Here is a 21,052-nt window from a genome sequence, read left to right as displayed (position 1 = left end):
AAGAACAATAAATGTAAAGAAAAGGACATAAAACAATACTGAGGTATATTTTTTTCTTTTTTTAAAACAAAAAACTTTTAAATAACTACATAAATACCGAATTATAAATTAAAGGCAAGTTCAAAAAGAAGTATTTTCAGTTTTTTTTTTTTTAGAAACAGCTAATGAAACTTCGACACGAAAGATAAATATAAGAGGAAATGAAATAAATATAATTTGCAAAGTTCATCAATTGTATTTGATTTTCCTATATTAAAGTTTATAAAACAACAAATAAGCATCGGAAGATGACAAAGCGTCGGGTAAGGCGGACTTTGACACATGGCTGTCATTGCAGTAGTACCAATCACTCTGACGTGGAAGATGCTTCACATATGACGTATAGTGACCGCCATAAGTTGAGCCGTGATGATTTACAACTCCATAAAGTTGATATGTCAAAATATTTCCATTCTGAAAGTATTGAAGATAAAACACATCAACATGGATTCCGAAAAATTATTCATTAATTGAAAGGTGAAGATAACGAATAGTGATCAATCTCATAATTCCTATAAGCAAAACAAAATAGAGAGTTGGGCAAACAGAAACTTGAAAGGTTCATGCATATGTAATTGATTCACATGCGCTGCAATTTACTATTATTTGTTGGCATATGTTACATAATTCAGCTAAGTTTTACAATTTTATTAACCTTTTTTTGGGGGGGGGATTCTGAAAACTGTTAATGGGTTTTATAATGAGAATCATATAATGTACGGAGATGCGTTTCTTTTAGCCGTGTTGACGAATCTCTTTTACGTAAATATGCAGACATTTTTATATCAAATGACAACAAACTCGCAATACTAAAAAATACCATATGAATTCGAAACTAAGTACAGCAAATGCAAACTATTTCATTACATTCAATTTACACGTAACTTTATCACAATGTGATGAAGTGAAAATTGCTTCTTGTATGCCGTACTTTACGTCACACCGATCAATCTACCGTAAAACAATGAAGTGTGCGCCACCATAACCACGTGTATTGACAATATGAAACCTGATCACTTTTTTATGATTTTAGCAGATTCCATTCCCCAAAGTCCTTCTGAATCAATATGTTATACATGAGAATATGCTTCCGTATTGTCTTTGCTATTTAGAAAAGTGGAAATCGGTATATATGTTTTTTTTCTTCTTTTTTATACACATGAACATGGTTACCAACTGTGAAACAATACGTTGTCAGTTACCGTGAAATATGCTATTTTACACTGATCTACAACGTGTCAATTTCCCTAAGTTATCCACTATTTCAATTCGATGAATGAACTGTGGGTATATGCGTTTCAGAAGTTAGCGCGTAAGCGTAGAATGCGATTGATCGGTGTGTTTACCTTGTGTGGAACTCTGAGCACTTCATCAAAACTAATCCGTCGCGAGGACTTAGCAATACGAAGACGTCCCCCGTAACTCATCTAAAAAACAATGACTTCATTCAAATGATTGTCAAGCATGAGGATACAATGTCATCAAAAACAAATATGTAATATGAAAATGTTTTTATAAATTGTATTACCTCTTGAAAACACCCAAGCTGGAGAACGAGAACACGAGGCAGATTCCGAAACATCATGGATTTCCTCGTTTTTCCATAGCCTAAAAGCCGAACGTTTTGACATGAAACACAGATTAAGACAGTCAATTTCACAATACAAATGAGTGTTTGCCTTTTATTACCTTTCAGACATATTCTACATGGAATTTCTTGTTCGTCAAATTCTTCCTCTTGGAAGAAACTCTGCAAACCTTCCTTTATATTCTGAAATTGTTTATAAGAGAGAGAAACATACTTCTATGTTCAAACTGCAATATGAAAGTGCTTCGGGTACATGTATCTGCTATAGAAGAAAGATATATGGATTTGAGATCGGTTATAGAGCAACTCGATAATTCTTCGCCAAATAATACATAAAAATGCGGAATGTGAGAGAAGTTGCTTACCCGAGATTCTGAAGGGATTGTAATACTTCTCAAGATTTGTGTGTCCGTTTCGTCAGTCTGTGAACACAATGTATTTTAGTTTGATGCTGAACCGTGCTTTCAAATGCATATACAATGTATATAATTTCACCAACAGTTTTTATTTTAGGAGACAATAAGCACTGGAACGAGTATAGGTAAATTTCTGCTAATACCTACATGACGACAGGAATCAAAAGTAAACTGGTCAACCATTTCTGTTTCAAACAAATTTGCAATATCTAAAACGATGAAAGAGGATAGTTTACTTCACAGTATTGCATATGCTATCGCCCTTTGCTCATTGTTATGAAGCTATGTTAGTGACAATTATTGTGGAGATTTCATTCATTCAAATGCTCTCTTTCATGCAGATGTTTGACTGTCTAAACGTATTGCGTACATTGTTTAAATCATCCCCATATTAATTACAATTAATTAGAACGCAAACGTTATTATATATGCGCCAAGATATTAGTTTTAAGACGGATACTTTGTTTCTTCACATTTACATTTAAATCATTAAAAGGTTTAGAAGTTTTAATTAAGTTACCATATGAAAGGTGAACATAACGAGCAGTGATCAATCTCATAGCTCCTATAAGCAATAAAAATAGAGAGTTGGGCAAAGATGGACCCCTGGATATACCAGATATGAAATCAAGTGCCTAGGAGGAGTAAGTATCCCCTGTCGACCGGTCACACCCACCATAAGCCTTAATCAGGTAAACAGAGTTATCCGTAGTCAAGATCAGTGTGTCAATATTTATTGATTTCAAGGCATATATACTTTTTCTCACATAATCACTGAGACCTACATTACTCATGTAAAAGAGCCATGTGATATATTTCTTTCACGGTTTCATTGATTTTGTCGTCATATATATAATTTCTGTGATTTTCTATTGTTATTTTCAAATTTCGATTTGATAGCTCTCTAGGGGGACAACCTTCACAATTAAAGAAATTTAAGCGTTAACCATTTTATGGTACGCTTTTTATGTTTAGTGTTAAGTCCAAATGAGGATTTTAATAATTTTTTAAATGCTCGGAATATTAAAGGGATAGTAACGGTCGTTTTATTTAAAATATTTTAAGAATTGAAATGTAACAATTTTATTCATTTATATGCATTTACTTCCAAATTTAAAACAGTTATAATCTTCAAATTACAACCCCTGATTTTTTGCTTCCTGGACAAGAATTCAATCTGCTATATAAGTTGTCTCCTAATGTACATTTTGACACTTCAAAGTTGATAAATATCATTCATCTGTTTTTATATTAGAAAGGAATAAGATGATTTGGGGTGAGGAATCAAATTTCACCAAAATGAGCCTTACTACCTCTTTAACTAATAATTAAACCATGGTTGAAACATGAGAAAAAAAATTCCTTCTTTCTTTACTCTTGTGGAATAGGGAAATTCCACTTTTGGAACAAGATTTGCTGTCTAGGACTCGACAAAACCTGGTCTTAGAGTGTGAATTCCGTTATCTTGGTGGAATTCACCAATCCCACACTCATACTAGTCGACTAGAAATTGATGTTTCGAGATGATATTTGTGCTTTACCATCGCTTTCTTTCAATAATGTACTCTTTGTATACAATTGAGTATTCATAATTTCGTCGTTTAGAACAAGATTGGAATGGAATTCAGTCCGACAAACTAGATATTACAATAGGAGTACCTCAAGGATCTATACTTGGTCCTTTGTTTTTTATTCTATATGTAAATGACTATACAGATTGCTTACAATACTCTGCAGCCCATATGTATGCGGACGATACAACCCAAGATGTCTCGGATAAAAGTATAGATGTTATAGAAAACAAATTACATATGGATCTTGAGAATACTTTGGAATGGATGGATAAAAACAAACTTACAATCAATCTCAAGAAAACGCAGTGCATGATGATTGGTACAGAAAAAAAGATTAAGAAATTGTAGAAAACTTTCGATAAAAGTGGACAATATCGCCATCGAAAATGTATCATGTGCAAAACTACTTGGTGTTTATATTGACATATGTCTCACGTGGTCTGAACATGTTGAAATTTTAACCAAAAAACTTGCAAGCAAAATAGGTGTGTTATCTAGATTACGTTCATTCTTGTCAACTGAATTATTACTGAAAATTTTTAATACAATTGTTTTCCCTCATTTTAACTACTGTTGTACTGTTTGGGGCAATATGAAAAACAAGGACGGTCTTTACAAATAATGCAAACTTCAAAAGCGAGCTGCTAGAGTGATTTTAAATATAAATTTTTATACACCTACAATAGAAATGATGCAGCAACTTCGATGGATGCCTTTGTCAGACTATTTTGTATATAAAACTATCATTCTTGTCTTCAAAGTTTTACATAGTCTAACCCCCGATTATTTAGATGTTTTTCAGTATGTTCATGAAATTAGCAGTAGATCTACCAGATTAAGTCAAAGTAATTCATTATATATCCAGAGAGCAAAGACACAATATTTTAGAAGATCTTTTACAATTTACGGTTCTCAGTTATGGAATAACATGCCAGAATTTTTAAAATATTAGCCAACATTGGAAACTTTTAAATCTGCTTATCTTAGAATTTTTTTTTCATTCGGGAAATTAAAACCATATAGATTTGTTTTTGATTATTTTCAGTTTTATTTTTATTTGTTGATTTATTTTGTTTTATTTTCAGTTTTAAATATGTAAATTGCATACATGTATGTATACAACATACCTTCATATACTATTTTATATTGTATATGTATAATACTGGTGTCTGTATATATGTTTTCAGGACCACAATGTAAACTAGTTTTAAACTAATTGTGCTATCCTGTTTAAATAAAGGACATTATTATTATTATTATTATAGATTCTCTAAACAGCGACACATAATTGGTGTAACAGTCACATGCACACACACACATACACATTCCGGCATTAAGTCTGCGTCACGGGACAAACATAATATCAACGTACTGTTGTTTTTATATGTTGTTTTTCTATTTGAATAATTCAATCATACCTTTGCCTGGGGTTTCTTTATTCAGTTCACTAAGAAGTGTCAACAGAAATGAATGGCAGTCATTCTGATATCCAATTCTGAATTCATGTTCTCTGAAATTACCATGTATTGCATTGTTAATTAGACAGTGTAACATCATTTTTATAACCAGAACGGGGAAAAAATTGTACAAAACTACTCACTACATCCACCGTTACCTGCTTGATACAATATTCATGAATTGTGTCATTGTGGTCGACTTTGGTCCAGATGTATGATTCATCGACCGGAGAACCTGTCCAAATGCATTCGTGACATCCATCTATAATGAAAATATGACAGCGAATCTGAAGTGTTTTCCAATCGCATAGATGTTGAAATAGAGAAATGATTGACAGGAATGTGATTTGGGGACAAAACAAAGTTTAAATAAAATTCCACGGGTAGATTTGTATTCATTGAACACATAATGACTTAGATGAATTCTACGTTTAGGTTATTTAACACGGGCCTAGTGATTTAGCAAAATAAAGAGTATCGCCTAACCTGTCTCCAGTTGACAACTTCAGTGTTGGAAGATAATATTTCAAAGATACGTGGTGTTTGACCCAATACCTGAAAAAATCACACGTTCATTTTGTTACTACATCGATGCATTCGATTAACTATCACAACAAAATAGGCATGTTTTCCCTGTTAAATTACTGTGATTTCCTAAAATGTCGTGGGAAGGATGTTTCGTGAATGTTTACAAAACAGATTGCAGTTGGTTCGTTGATAGGAAATTTTGTTGACAGTAACTCTGTTGCATCAATGCATTGCATATAAAAATGTACATCGATGATCACTTGATTTCTGATCTTATACATAATGTACAATTACAAAAATAACGAAAATGTGTTCAAGAAAATACCGGTATAATGAAATTGTAGTAAACTGCATACCTGTAGCAAAGAGTTAGCGTAGCACGTGTTTCCTATATTTGGCAAACCCTGATGAAAATATAGGTAGAAATTAGCTTGAGATAGAAATAATTCGTTTTGTATATATTAGAAAATTTTACAAATGAACGTTTATGTGAATACGTAGAGGGGATTATAATTACCCCCGGTGGTTTCGTTTTATGACATACATGTATGTTTCGTTCACTACGAAATATCACACTTCATGTCAAACTTACACGCAACGACTTTTATTTGAACACAATTTTAAAAATATACGGAAAAAAATCCTAGTATTTATGTAAACTCAAGGGTTATGCCGATCTACACACGTCATATGTCTTCTATGTACGTTGGCAAAGTCCGTTAAATTAGAGCATGAAATTGGAATGTTTTAATGACAGACTGCTCTCAAAACGTTAAAAAGAGGAACTTAAACGGGATTCTGTACGCGAATCTGAAGCTTACATGTACATTGTACAAGTACCCATACCACCTCTCTCTTACCTGTGGTGTTTGTCTAGCTTTAATGGTGCTCTCGCCATGTGAAGAAATAACTTGACTCTGTATAAGTATACAAGGTACAATTAGTATTCTATAAACAATAAACCAATAGGAAATGATGTAAAATCAAATCATTGAGATATGTAGCATTTACTTGAACCATACAGTATTTCTGAAGCATGAACATGTAATTTTCTAAATTCCCAAGTGATAAAGTTTGTAATTCTACAAGCATGTGTCTAAAACCTCACAAACGAACATGTCTTTGGAATTGGTAAATCGAAATAAATACGTGCATTTTCATGATGTCTGCCCCTGGAAAGAAACTCATCTGCCTTCCCATTGAGCGAGATTTGATCCTGTAGTAATTGGTGACTCCATGCTAGCTTGTCAACCCTGTCTACTGGGGATGTAAACGGTCCACTAGTGTGTACCTAAATAAAGGTCTGTGTATTGTCATATTGTCAATATTGGTCAATTGTCAATATGCTGTGGATGTTGCTCTTCCTGGGGCTCAATATCAATAGATGTTTTAGCATCTCTCGTTACGAATTTAAATTATCAAAATAGTTCCAATGAGGTAAGACCATGTCCACAAATCAAAACAAAACGAAATTGAAACATTGCACTCATACTAAAATATTGTTTGTATACAGTCTGAGCACATGTTCGAAATGATAAAATTACAATGGCCCAATCAAAACACATACCATGACTCTGTTTTTCATTTGTTTCGTTACAACTGTTTCATTCTTTTCTTCTTGAACGTGGGGACGTTTTGTAATGCCGGGGTCGCTCGTTTTGGAAGCAGGATTTTGCTGACTGTTATTGTTTCGATGGTGGCTAACTTCAAAACCAGTCCTTCGTTTCTTAAGTTAAGACACACATTGGTAATTGTTATAAAATAAGTAGACTACACTAGTGAATAAACGTAATTATTTGTAATGCACCTATATTGAAAGGAGATGGTTAAATGTCATGACCGTCGTTATGTTCTAATGTTGACTTAGATAAAATAAAACTACACCCGCTAATCCCCATGGAAACCTCAGATATATTTATCATGCCAACCAACGGTGGAGATTTGAACATAAATGTCTAAAACATTCTACGTTATTGTTGAGGAATCAAATATAGATTCCTTTCGTAACTTTTAACTCCAAAACCCAATTACCAGGACCACCAAGAACACGAAATGGAGTTAAAACCTTCCACGTCATTGCTGAGTTTTAACGAAAGAAAACATTCCATTTAACCTTTGACCCAGAGAATAATTTGTGAAAGTTTTTCATTATTGTAACTACGTGCAATTTAGGTCGAAATATCCCTCCGGAAGCTCTTGTCAGTTACCGAGATTATGCCCTTTAACCTCCATGTCCCATTAAGATTTTTATCAAACGAACGCATGGTGCTGATCATTATAAAAACACATATAAAGTTCATACTATTCTATAGTTAATATTAAGAAACAAAACATGCATTTTTAGTACTGTTGAGCCTCTCCCTTTGGATACATATCATGATAAGCTTTTAAATTTTTAAAAATGGAATTAAGAGCGAAATTTGACTGCCCACTGGAAATGTAAATTTCGTAAAATCGCGAAAGATGTGAAAATGCGAATAATCATGCAGTATTACTGCACTTACATATTCTGGAGAACGAACGTGATTTTTTATATCGGGTAAGGACGATCCAGCAGCATTTGAATGTGGTGTTCTATAAATTGTTTGCAATCCTTGTATTGTAACAGAATGGCACACATTACCAGTACATGGAGACTGAAATAAAATTAAATAAACGTGCATTATATCAAAGAAAACTACTTTTTGTTTTAAGAAATAAAGTTTTACAACAGTATATGTGGCTTTCATTCTCACCTTTTCATTTTCTTCCCTTTTCACTCCACTTTGCCGATTTCTTCCAAATGAATGCACACCCGCTCTGTTTGAGTTTGTCTATCGTAGTAATCATGAAAATAACAATAAGAGGCCCATGGATCACATCGCTCACCTGAATCACCGTGGCTCTGCTGTTGTTCAGCTGCTGTGCTTTTTATTTCATTTGTTTTAAAATCGTCATTCCCATGACGTTTTACCCTATACTGTGACCCCAATGCAAACAGGTCCCGACATAACTGAGCTTGAACTCACACAACATGGGGGTCCTCAATATTAAGATGACTAATATGACATTGCTTTTCTGGAGAAAAGAACTTTTCAAAAGATTAGTTTTTCCAGTATCGATGCATTATATTAATACTGATCCACCCTAACCCCAGACTTATGATCTGAATAAAATGAAAAACATAAATACATATGCAAATAAGGATGTTTTAAAAAATAATTCGTTTCAAATAATTTCCTGTATACTCAGTATTCCAAAATAAAACCTCGATCCCCAAGGCCAAATTTGAATTTGAAATACAATAAAATGCTTACATATTAATGACTAATAATGACTCTATTGTATTTGGGAAGAAGAATTAAAAAAATGTGTACCCATACTTTCCCATGTAAAACTTTGATCCTCTTTTTCGACCTAAATCTCAGCTGAGATTCGGCTGGGTTGGGTCTTTGTATATTGTTTAACGTCTTGGTTGAGAATTTTTCACTCATGGAGATGTCACCTTTGATGGTGAATGGCTGGAAAATTTAGGCCTATGATCGGCGCTTACAGCCTTTGAGCAGGGAGGGATTTTTATCGTGCCACACCTGATGTGACACCGGACCTTGGTTTTTGTGGTCTCATCCAAACGATCGCCCCATTTAGTCTTCCCTTACGACAGGCAAGCTTTAAGGGATACTGAGGAACTATTCTAACCCGAATACCCACCACCTGAGCCGAATCTCAGTCGATATTATTTCGGACCCATCTCACTCCCAGTCCAGGGTCCACAATATCAGTAAACTTAGATTTGCATTGCCTGGAGATTGTTGCATATTAGTTAATCCTGAATCCGCTGATCTTTTGAAAATATCATTTTCCTATATATTCCCATGAAAAACCTTTATCCCATCTTATGACACCATCCTACACCCAGGGGATCATGATTTACAGTGTATATCATGAAGCGTTCTTGTAAATTTCGACTTTTCCGGCAAAATGGTCCTTCCGAAAATTATTTTGAAATGAACCCAACATATTCTGCATTGTTTTGATTATTCCCCCTTTAAAGTAAGGATGAACCTTCATTTGAACAAACCGGAATCCCCTTTGCCCAAGGGTAATTTGTTACCAGATTGATATTGAAACTGACCCAGCCGTTCTGAAGAATAGCAAACTTCAATCTACATTATGTCACGAAGGTTTTCGTTTGAGATTCAACTTTTCTGGCCGATTGGTTCTTAAGAAGATTTTAAAATGATCCCACCATTTTTGCATTTTCTTCAATAGCAGCCCTATGAAGGGCTGGTATCCAAGAATCTTGGATAAATTCTTTGATAAACTTGAACCCCCTTTACCCATAGATGATTTGTGGCAAGTGTGATTGCAACTGACCTAGTGGTTCTGGAAAAAAGATGGAAACGTGAACAAGAGGCCCATGGGCCACATCGCTCACCTGAGTCACCTTGGTCCATATCAGAAGACTTTCCATATATATTTGTATGTAAAACTGTAGTCCCTATTATGGCCCCAACATACCCCTGGAGGCCATGGTTTTTGCAAACTTGAATCTACACTATGTCAGAAAGCTTTCATGTAAATGTTACCTTCTTTGGCCCAATGGTTCTTGAGAAGAAAATTTTTCCTATATATTTGTATGTAAAACTTTGATCCTCCTTGTGGTCCCATCCTACCTCCAGGGGCCATGATTCGAACAAACTTGAATCTGCACTATGTCAGAAAGCTTTCATGTAATATATCAGCTTTTCTGGCTCAGTGGTTCTTGAGAAGATTTTTAAAGATTTTCCCTATATATTTGTATGTAAAACTTTGATCCCCTATTGTGACCCCATCATACTGCAGGGGGCCATGATTTGAACAAACTTAACTCTGCACTATGTTAGGAAGCTTTCATGTAAATATCAGCTTTTCTGGCTCAGTGGTTCTTGAGAAGAAGAGTTTTAAAGATTGTCCCTATATATTTGTATGTGAAAATTTGATCCCCTATTGTGGCCCCATCCGACCCCCGGGGGCCAGGATTTGAACAAATTTGAATCTGCATTATGTCAGAAAGCTTTCATGTAAATATCGGCTTTTCTTGCTCAGTGGTTCTTGAGAAGAAGATTTTTAAAGATTTTCCCTATATATTTGTATGTGAAACTTTAATCCCCTATTGTGGCCCCATCCGACCCACGAGGACCATGATTTTAACAAACCTGAATCTGCACTATATCAGAAAACTTTCAAATATATCTCAGGTTTTTTGGCTCAGTGGTTCTTGGGAAGAAGATTTTTAAAATATATTTGTATGTAAAACTTTGATCCCCCTTGTGGCCCCATCTTACCCCCGGGGGCCATGATTTTAATAAACTTGAACCTGCAATATATCAAAAAGCTTTCATGTAAATCGCAGCTTTTCTAGCCCAGTGGTTCTTAAGAGGAAGATTTTTAAAGATTTTCCCTATATATTTGTATGTAAAACTTTGATCCCCTATTGTGACCCCATCATACTGCAGGGGGCCATGATTTGAACAAACTTAACTCTGCACTATGTTAGGAAGCTTTCATGTAAATATCAGCTTTTCTGGCTCAGTGGTTCTTGAGAAGAAGAGTTTTAAAGATTGTCCCTATATATTTGTATGTGAAAATTTGATCCCCTATTGTGGCCCCATCCGACCCCCGGGGGCCAGGGTTTTAACAAACCTGGATCTGCACTATACCAGGAAGCTTTCATATAAATCTCAGCTTTTCTGGCTCAGTGGTTCTTGAGAAGAAGATTTTTAAAGATTTTTCCGATATATTTGTATGTAAAAATTTGATCCCCTATTGTGGCCCCATCCTACCCCCGGGGGCCAGGATTTTAACAATTTAGAATCTGCTCTATATCAGCTTTTCTGACTGAGTGGTTCTGAAGAAGATTTTTAAAGATTTTTCCTATATATTTGTATGTAAAACTTTGATCCCCTATTGTGGCCCCATCCAACCCCCGAGGGCCATGATTTTAACAACTTAGAATCTGCACTGCCTAATAAAGGTTATCTATAAATTTCATCTTTTTTAGCCCAGTGGTTCTTGAGAAGAATATTTTTAATGACCCTACTCTATTTTTACCTTTTCTTGATTATCTCCCCTTGGAAGGTGGCCTGGTCCTTGATTTTAACAATTTAGAATTCCCTTTACCTAAAAATGCGTTGTGCCAACTTTGGTTGAAATTGGCCCTGTGGTTTTTGAGAAGAAGTCAAAAATGTTAAAAGTTTACAGACGGACGGACGGACAGACGGACAGACGGACGCACGCCGGAATACGGGTGATCAGAAAACCTCACTTGAGCTTTTAGCTCAGGTGAGGTAAAAAGTTTACGGACAGACAGACGACAGACAAAAAGGTGATAAGACTTTCAGAAAGACTCACATGACCTTTCACCTCAGGTGAGCTAGTATTATGATAATTATACCATGTACCGCACCTGTACTGCTTCTGTTTTGGATTCTGAAATCAAAACAGAAAGTACTTTTTGAATAAGCTCTACTGATGTGAAATTAAATATGCACCAATGTGTTGAAACTTTCTGATTTATTCCATTTTATACTCATAAGCAACTTTTCAAAATGCTACGTTGTCTATGTATTTGTATAGAAATTCTTTACAGATATGGATGTAAACCAAGCATACTTTCAAACACTTACGACTATCTCCCATCTGTGCAAGTCTTTGACGAATCTGTCGCACACGAATATTTCTCCTGTTGGAAAGATGGTGCAAACGATACCAATTTACTAGCTGTTTGTAAATACATGTAGACTCTTGGTGAAATTATTCAATGTTTTCTAATTCTCAAACTAAGTGATTCAACATACAACGTAAACTAAAGTTGGATTCTTGTCATCTTTCAAACAAATCAAAAGATATGGCCTATATATTCGTGTGTTTTCTTCAGCTGTGAAAAATGTAGAGCAACATTACTCTTTCTTGCTTACAGTTTTAACATTTAACTCTATAAAAGGGAATGGGAAATTTTAATGAAAGGTTACTATTTTAAAGGCGGAATCAAAGGCAGATTTGAAAATCACTTTCGCATTGATAATTGTCTCCAACTAAACAAATCGACTGATAGAACTATTTTTTTAAAAATTGAGAATTATTCTTAATTAACAAATTAAAGTAATAAAGTACAGAGAATTTGCATGATATTTTGAACTTAGCAACCCTCTTAAAACCCCTTTAGATGCTTTACATCGTATCTTTTAAAGGAAAAGGGGGGGGGAGGATTCTATTTCTCATATGATCCAATACCCCGATTTTATGTTATGCCATTCTGTATGATTATACTTTACTACAACAGTGTTATTATAAAAATCTCAGTACTAGAAGTATGGCAGAAATCAATCGATTGTCTAAGCGGAAATAGGAAAATCGATGTATCTTATATCTTACTGAATTCATTGTGCTAGATCATATGTAAAACACTAAAGGGTAGTAAGATAAACACAAACCCAAGAATTGGTCGAAATATCACGCCGTATGCTACCTGTAGTAAAGTCACGTGGTCAACACTAGGTTTCGGAAAGAAAGCGTGTTAAAACATGGGTGATACTTTGAATATATTTTGAAATATTTATATCTCTGTAATTTTTCAGTAAGCATATTTTGTTTAGGAGGTTTATGTTTCATTTTATTTACAGAATATCATAGCATTGATATCTTTATCAAATTTTAAGATAAAAAAAAATTAGCGTATGTGCGTATTGTGGGAATAAGAGTCGATTAAACTCAGCATCTCTCTTATGGTCAAATACAAAGTATAAATGTTCTTCTGTCTCCATATTTCACGTATTTAACAATTATATGACATTCTGGTAATATAAACATTTCTAGAATTATTTGGTACATAAAATGAAAGAAATACATGAATGTAATCTATGCTAATGGAAAAGCGACGTTATTCTAAAATATTTGATCTTTAAATCACGTTCTGAAACCAGATTTTATATCCCGACAGAACAGCATTAAAAAATCTTATTGTGTATTTGCAGACTTCCTACTCTGTTTGGGTAATGGGATGTGTTTATCAATACGCATAGTGCTTGCCAATGAGTTATTTCCCTTCGCACTTTATGATTTCATGATCTTATAAAATAACAATCCATACAGAGGACTTTTAGCGTGTAAATTTGGTAACAACTCTAAATGCCCGATAATGATCCAGTATCCATTTCTTTTTTAGAAGATCATTTTTATCTTTGTTATAGACTGCACATTCAGAACTGCTATTGAAATACTCGTATAACACCTTTGTAGTTCTGCCAAGGTAAATAAAGCTACATTTCACGTAATGAACACTAGAATTCATACGATTAGCTTTATTCAATACTTCACTTCTTTTGATTTTCAAAAAGTTTAAATGTCTAAAAATCTAAAGATATCTGCATTCATCTACGTTATCTTTTGTCTGAATATGTCCCTGACATTTCAATCCCTATTTATGCATAATGGTTCAATCTACACTATGTCCTAATGTATTGAGCTGATATGTACGTCAAATAAAACAAATTATGTGTCTCAATTCTTTACATGATTAACCCCACAGTTTAAGACTCATATATTAATAATTTGGAAATACAATAAATTACTTTAGTAGCAGGCACAAGATTTAGGGGGAGGGGCAGAGGTTGGTTTCTTAAATCATGGCAGTGGTGAGGGCGGCAGCGGCGATTATCTTTCTGTAATTGGTTTCAACGACACTCATGAAACTCATATTCATCTCTTTCCCTACCTTTATCAAATATAGCGCGGAAAGGGGGGGGGGGTGGCAAAGCCACTTAGATATTGACAGCAAATCCATTGCAGTGTAAGATACTAACGAATGGAATACAATTCCATGGATCAGTAGTTAAACTGTCTTCTCATATGGATTTTAGATTAGAAATATCGAAAAAAGAACTACGTGGTCTCTGTTACTGAACAATTGAACAGGAATTGCTTTACCGAATATATGTAGATGTTAACAGGGCTATATTCTATGATTGATTGATTGAATATTGTTTAACGTCCCTTTCGAGAATATTTCACTCATAAGGAGACGTCACCATTGTCGGTGAAGGGCTGCAAAATTTTTGCCCCATACTCGGCGCTTATGGCCTTTGAGCAGGGAAGGATCTTTATCGTTCCACACCTGCTGTGACACGGGACCTCGGTTTCTGCGGTCTCATCCGAAGGACTGCCCCATTTAGTCGCCTTTTATGACAAGCAAGGGGTACTGAAGACCTATTCTATCCCAGGAGAATATAACGAACAGTGATCAATCTCATAACTCCTATAAAAACTACAAATAAAGTTTGACAAAGACCGACTCCTGGATATACCAGAAGTGAGATGAGATAACTAGGAGAAGTAAGCATCTCCTGTTGACCGGTCACACCTGCCGTGAGTCCTATGGCTTGCTCAGGTAAACGAAGTAATCCGTATCGAATCAGTGTGCCAAGAACGGCCTAACAATCGGTATGAAACACTTCAAACAGCATTTGATCCAATGCTAGGTTGTTTTGGCAAATTAGATCATTATATAGACCATAGGATATGCGAAATGCCGACTTTGAACGAGACTGTTGAAACACCTGTAACATGAACATCGAACTCAGAACTAAACGACGAAATATGTTTGCTATTTTTGATCAGTAAACCCTAATATAATGGTACATATATTTATATATATATGTACCATATACAATCAGTAAAATAAAAAAAAAATATTGAAGCATTCATAATTATATCTTTGAATTCATGGTATTATATAACCTACAATTCTCAATGCTGCTATCAATAATGAAAACTGAGGCTGATAATTCAATATAAAAGTGTATTCATGTCGTAATTTGCATCATCATTTCTTATTTTTTCTGATAAAATAAATGTTCCCGTCTATTCCCGTATTTATAATAATTTTCAAAATCCTGAATAAATGAATCGTACAATGTAGCAGTATTAAACTAGTGTTGCTTGTAAGTCCTTATTTTTGTTGAATGTAAGTAAAACAAACCTGTAATCAAATGTAATTTCAGAACAGTATTCCATGTCCTTTATCAATAAAATTAACGTTTTTAGTGGCATTATACTTTGAGCTTTAAGATGAAAAGGGATAAAGTTTCCTTATCGTGTAGTACAAATGCTATATGCTATGTTTAATGTGAAATCTGCAGAGAGAGAGAGAGAGAGAGAGAGAGAGAGAGAGAGAGAGAGATTCCATAGCTTTTCTCCCCACGAGATTTGCCTGTAGTATCTCTTTCTCCTACACTATAATAAAATTAGGTATTGAACACTATTAATATGAAACGACATATTCTGAGTAAGGTCATCGGTGTTGTTTTGTTTGGTGTCATACATGCGACTTTTGTTTTAGAAACGTCATAAACGATAATTGTAATTAGTAAAAAGTTGAACATTGTATCTCTTGATATACAGAAAAAACCGTTTACTACATAATATGAATATTTACCCTGTCGCCGGCATTGTTGCTTTCTTCCAACAATTCATGCACTGTGTAAAAGTATTGACTGACAATGACTTGCAAACTGAAATAGAAGTAGGATATGTAAAGAAAACTACATAAGCGTTAATATTTGAGGGTATTTGTGTCGAACACATTTGCCAACAACAGAATGTGCAGCTTCCAATGGATATGAAATGAGTGAGAACGCATTCAAGTTATCTATACCCGTGTCCGCGTAAATAAAACCATACAGTGTAAAAATGACGAATAATCGGGAAACACGCATACATGTACAATGAAAAGGTGAATACAATGATAGGTTGTATGTGATCAATTATCTCATAACACCCATAAAGAATATAAAATCAAGAGTAAGACAAATATACATCTATATCTATCGCAGGTAATTCATACTCAAGTTCAACAGGAAAACTTTACCTTGTATAGCACTATCTGGTTGAAAACTTCCAATGCAGTGGAGTTATTTTCTGCGAAATTGTTTAAAACGAAAACGAAAGTAGAACATTAGTTGTTTAAAAATAATTTAAGAGTACTATATTTAATATGCGCTTAGTATCAGAGACTAAAATTTTTAACAATTGACCACTCTTTTTATCGTTTTCTAATGATTTCAATCTTTTACATAGATTGTCAATAATGTTACAGATAAATTCAATCGATGTCTGAATCAAAATAACTTCCGAATCAACCATTTTATTCTCATTCCATGTCGTGAGCTCTCACCAACTGCCAAGAGGCCCTTTTCATTCACTACCTCAAAACACCGACCATATAACAAGGGATACATTTTATTTATAATATATGGTAGAATATTTTATTTCATTTTCCAACAAATACATGCACAAACAATACATATGTTACATGTTCAATGAGTACAAATGTCCGAGCTTTTTATCATACAGTACATGTAAGTCATGCTCACTTAACACAGACTGACAATCATATAAAAGTGACTGCCCAATATTCAATCACATGATTCCTCCTGGTAACCTGGAAACCATGAATAAGGTAGAACGGTCTTTAATGCCAACGTCCTCTATCCTTTTCCTTGCCTCTGGTTGATCATGTCTGTATTCTTTGCCGCTAAACGTGAGTCGAATATGCTGTAGCTCAATGCCCACTCTACCCGCCAGAGTTTCGAATATTCTCAAGAACTCGTCGCCCTGAAATTTCATAGGTATGACAAAATACATGTACATATTTTGAAAATGTCAACATAACATTATATTCAAAACATACACAAATCTATAGACAGAGCACGTACCTTTTGGACTGCAATAGTTTCAGACTTGTTCCTCGTTGACATCTTCACAAATATAGTCATCGACATCTTCCTGTAATCTCTTGTCAGCAAATGTAGTAACTGTATTTACAAACATTCAAGAAAGTATAAAGCGAAAATTGATTACGGGGAATATATAGTTAATCTTTATTTAGTACCACACCAATTTGGAAAATCACGCATACCTTTTATAGAATGTGTCAGTGTATCCTATATTTATCTAACCTTGGGGTTTCCATTCTGGATACTTGCTTTCCAGAAAATGGATTCAGTACCTTCACTTTCGTTTTGATCATGCAGAATTCGGACGTCCATCGATAAACATTAATTAGCAACGTATCCTACTACTGTTCTGTCACCAGCTGGAAAAAAACATGTCTGAGATGATAACTTTTCAAACATTATCACGTGATACAATCCATAGTATACCTCAGGTATGTAAATAATTATTTCATTACTATTATATCGATGTCTCTGTAAATGAAAACAAAACAACATCGTAAAACAATTTAACTTTGAAGAGGTTAATGCAATGCTTTAGCTACTTGAAAGTGTACAAATCACCGAGCCCAGGGTGTTGTACTTTGAGTTATGATACTGTAGTAGTAGCAATAATAATATTAGCAGCAGTCGTACTAATAGTGGTAGTAATATAGTTGCAGTAGTAGTAGCAGTAGTAGTAGTAGCAGTAGTAGTAATAGTAGTATTAGTTGTAGTAGTATTAGTATTAGTAGTAGTAGCAGTGATGGTAATAGTAGCAGTAGTAATAGTAATAGTGGTAGTAGTAGCAGTAGTAATAGTAGTAGTAGTACTACTACTAGTAGAAATAGTAGCAGTAGTAGTAATAGTAGTAGTAGTAGTAATAGTAATAATAATAGTAGTAATAGTGGTAGTAGTAGTAGTGATATTAATATTAGTAGTATTAGTATTAGTAGTAATGGTTGTAGTGATAGTAGTAGTAGTAGAATAGTAGTAGTAATAGCAGTATTGGTTGTTGAAGTAGTATTAGTAGCAGTAGTAGTAGTAATAGTAAAAGTAGTAATAATAGTAGTAGTTGTAGTGGTAGTAGTAGTAGTAGTAATAGTAGTAGTAGTGGTGGTGGCGGTAGTAATAGTAGCAGTATTAGTAGTAGTAGTTGTATTAGTAGTAGTAGTAGCAATAACAGTATTATTTGTTGTGTAGTATTAGTAGTACTAATAGTAATAGTAGTAATAGTAGTAGTAGAAGTAGTAGTAGTAGTAGTAGTAGTAATAGTAATAGTAGTAATAGTAGTAGTAGTAGTAGTAGTAATAAAAGTAGTAGTAGTAGTAGTAGTAGTAATAGTAGTAGTGGTAACTGTTTGATATAATGCAGTAATTAGCATTATTGAATAGAACATAATTTCCTAAGAAAGATGTTTTTCGCCTCAGTACCTACTTGTCTCTCTATAGGCGTCTACTGTAGGAGAGATGAGAAAGTCTGTAGCCTTAAAACTGGACACCGAATACTGGCTTGTCGATATCGTAAACATAGACAACTTTTTCATCTACGATTCAGACACTACGAGTGACGTCCTGCACGATCCATTCCACGTCATGGTGTGGGCGGAGAGCCGACCTGTGTCAGGACACATTACAACATCCAAGCCAGACATCGTGTGGGAGTACGAATCAGACCCAAGACTGGAGCTCTCCTGTGGCCATGCTATCAGTAATTAGCGTGTATTAAGAGAAAAGGGATTTCACCTGAAACCATTTAAACTATAGTTGCTACATTATCACAAGTTAAAAATGCTAATTTGATATTTTAAGAAACTGCTCAAAATAACAAAGAATATGATATTTCATAATTTTCTCCTCATTAATTCCTGCACATCTTTTGTAGCACCCGACAATTTGTACGGTTTAGTTCGTGAGAAGATACTTCAGAACGAACACATTCTACGATGTCCTGGGAAAACAGATTTTGGAACTTGCAATCAAATGTGGGATAATCAAGAAATCCTGGAAAAGTGCATGTTAAGTGTCGACGAATACATCTTTCTTACTGGAAAACTTTCTTTCAATTACTTAAACAAACAAAACAACGAAGACATAAAGAACTGCCCTAGATGTGACTCATACTGCCAAAAAATTAGAAGGTTTGAAACGCATGTCAAATGCTTATATTGTTCAAACCAACAGTATTGCACCTATAAATTTTGTTGGTATTGTATGGAAGACTGGAAACCAAATCATGCCTGTAGCTTGTCCAACGAGTTTGGGAATAATTTGGAAATTTCCCGTCAATTGCAAGATTGTCTCAGAATAACTCTGGACTATTCTAATATGGGTGGTGTTCCATCAAAACGTCTTTGCCCAAATTGTAAGACATTGTTACAGCATGACCAGGCATGTAAATCTATGTTATGTACATTTTGTAAAACTGAGTTTTGTTTTGCATGTTTGAAAATCGCACGTGATGGAAAACTCCCATGTGGTGAATATAATGAACGCTGCAACGTAGCACCGATTCAGCCAACACAATGACTGTGCATTCATCTACACTGAACTTCCTCGTAAAATGTTATCAAAGTATGATAATAGGATAAATAAAACTCATTTCAAGTTTGGGTGTTTGATTAACGTTTACTATAAATGTCTATAAAATATTAAAAACAATCAGACATCTAAATATAATGAACGAAAATGAAATGATTAGGTAAAAGCCTAAAAACTTGAACCATTGATTTGAAGATTTTTTTTTCAATACGTCGGTGTCAAAGAAAATGGCGAAGGTGACGAAAAGTGGTCTATCTCACAATTCTTATAACAGCTACAAAATTAAGAGTTGGACATAGACATCGACTTTGGTTCGCATTACGGTCCATCGTGCAAAGGACTGCACATTGAGAATTTCTTATTTTCATATATTTATTCATAGGAGCGTTCAACTATGGTCAACTGATTCGGTATCCTCTGAAACTGATGACGTGACAACCCACATACGAAAAAAGTGTATTAGAATTGAATGGGAGTATTCAATTGACCCTTAGTTGAATTTTTGCCATGCAAAGGAGCGGTAATTTGCATATTGTGACACTAGTTGACCATTGCTTTATAACCCTCCTTTTCTTGTTCAGTTGACCATAATTGAATCCTCCTCTATTCCATGTTTAATTGACCATAGTTGAACGCTCCTATAAATACATATATGACCGTAATGCGAACCAAAGTCGATGTACAAGCCTGTAGCATCAAAATCAACATGTAGCATTTACATATAAAGTGTGCACTACATGGGAAACTGTAGTTAGGATAGTATATGGCCAATGAACAAACGAACATGATGATCGAATCTTGACTAGGTCACACTCGAGGACCATAACAATCCTCCCTCGCGCGTTCCACCAAGTACCGTACGTTACAAAAACGTATATACGAGTATGTAGTAGGTTATCTTATAAAACAATACAATACAACAGGGGACGCTTACTCCTCCTAGACACCTGATCCCACCTCTGGTGTGTCCAGGGGTCCGTGTTTGCCCAACTATCTATTTTATATTGCTTGTAGGAGTTATGAGATTGATCACTGTTTGTTATGTTCACCTTGCATCAAAAGTATTCATTTTCATAAAAATAATCTAAATTTGCTAATTTTAATAGTCTACTTACTCTCTTCCTCGCTAATAACGGTCTTAACTTTCCCTTTCATCTTCTTTTGAGTGCATGCCATCTTCC

At 34.6% G+C, this 21,052-nt stretch overlaps 2 protein-coding genes across 9 annotated transcripts; one reads left to right on the top strand and one right to left on the bottom strand.

Moving 5' to 3' along the window:
• Positions 1-39: 39 nt before the first annotated feature.
• Positions 40-17,714, bottom strand: LOC125675437 (ubiquitin carboxyl-terminal hydrolase 2-like). 8 transcript variants are annotated; one of them, XM_056159907.1, is made up of 21 exons: positions 17,578-17,714; positions 17,335-17,433; positions 16,488-17,233; positions 16,056-16,131; positions 12,250-12,305; positions 12,030-12,052; positions 8,338-8,415; positions 8,107-8,238; positions 7,170-7,328; positions 6,756-6,893; positions 6,463-6,519; positions 5,959-6,006; positions 5,561-5,629; positions 5,233-5,336; positions 5,036-5,127; positions 2,191-2,252; positions 1,993-2,049; positions 1,842-1,889; positions 1,568-1,810; positions 1,386-1,466; positions 40-453 (listed from the first exon to the last, which is right to left on the bottom strand). In XM_056159907.1, exons 4-21 carry the CDS (start codon positions 16,091-16,093, stop codon positions 253-255), a joined length of 1,686 nt encoding a protein of 561 aa, XP_056015882.1. In that variant the 5' UTR covers positions 16,094-16,131; positions 16,488-17,233; positions 17,335-17,433; positions 17,578-17,714; the 3' UTR covers positions 40-252. The 8 variants fall into 8 exon arrangements, with proteins under 8 accessions (XP_056015882.1, XP_056015881.1, XP_056015885.1 ...); XM_056159906.1 differs by having other exon boundaries at positions 17,538-17,676; XM_056159910.1 differs by lacking the exon at positions 17,578-17,714 and having other exon boundaries at positions 1,568-1,647; positions 1,729-1,810; positions 17,335-17,531.
• Positions 17,647-19,938, top strand: LOC125675441 (uncharacterized). The gene is made up of 2 exons (XM_056159927.1): positions 17,647-17,786; positions 18,783-19,938. The coding sequence occupies exons 1-2, from the start codon at positions 17,727-17,729 to the stop codon at positions 19,047-19,049; spliced, it is 327 nt and encodes a 108-aa protein (XP_056015902.1). The 5' UTR covers positions 17,647-17,726; the 3' UTR covers positions 19,050-19,938.
• The last annotated feature ends 1,114 nt before the right edge of the window (positions 19,939-21,052 follow it).

The sequence above is a fragment of the Ostrea edulis genome, chromosome 3 (genome assembly GCF_947568905.1).
Source record: "Ostrea edulis chromosome 3, xbOstEdul1.1, whole genome shotgun sequence".
Classification (NCBI taxonomy): Eukaryota; Metazoa; Mollusca; class Bivalvia; order Ostreida; family Ostreidae; genus Ostrea; species Ostrea edulis.
Note: the sequence above shows the minus strand (reverse complement) of the source record. Positions and strands in the feature narration are given on the sequence as shown.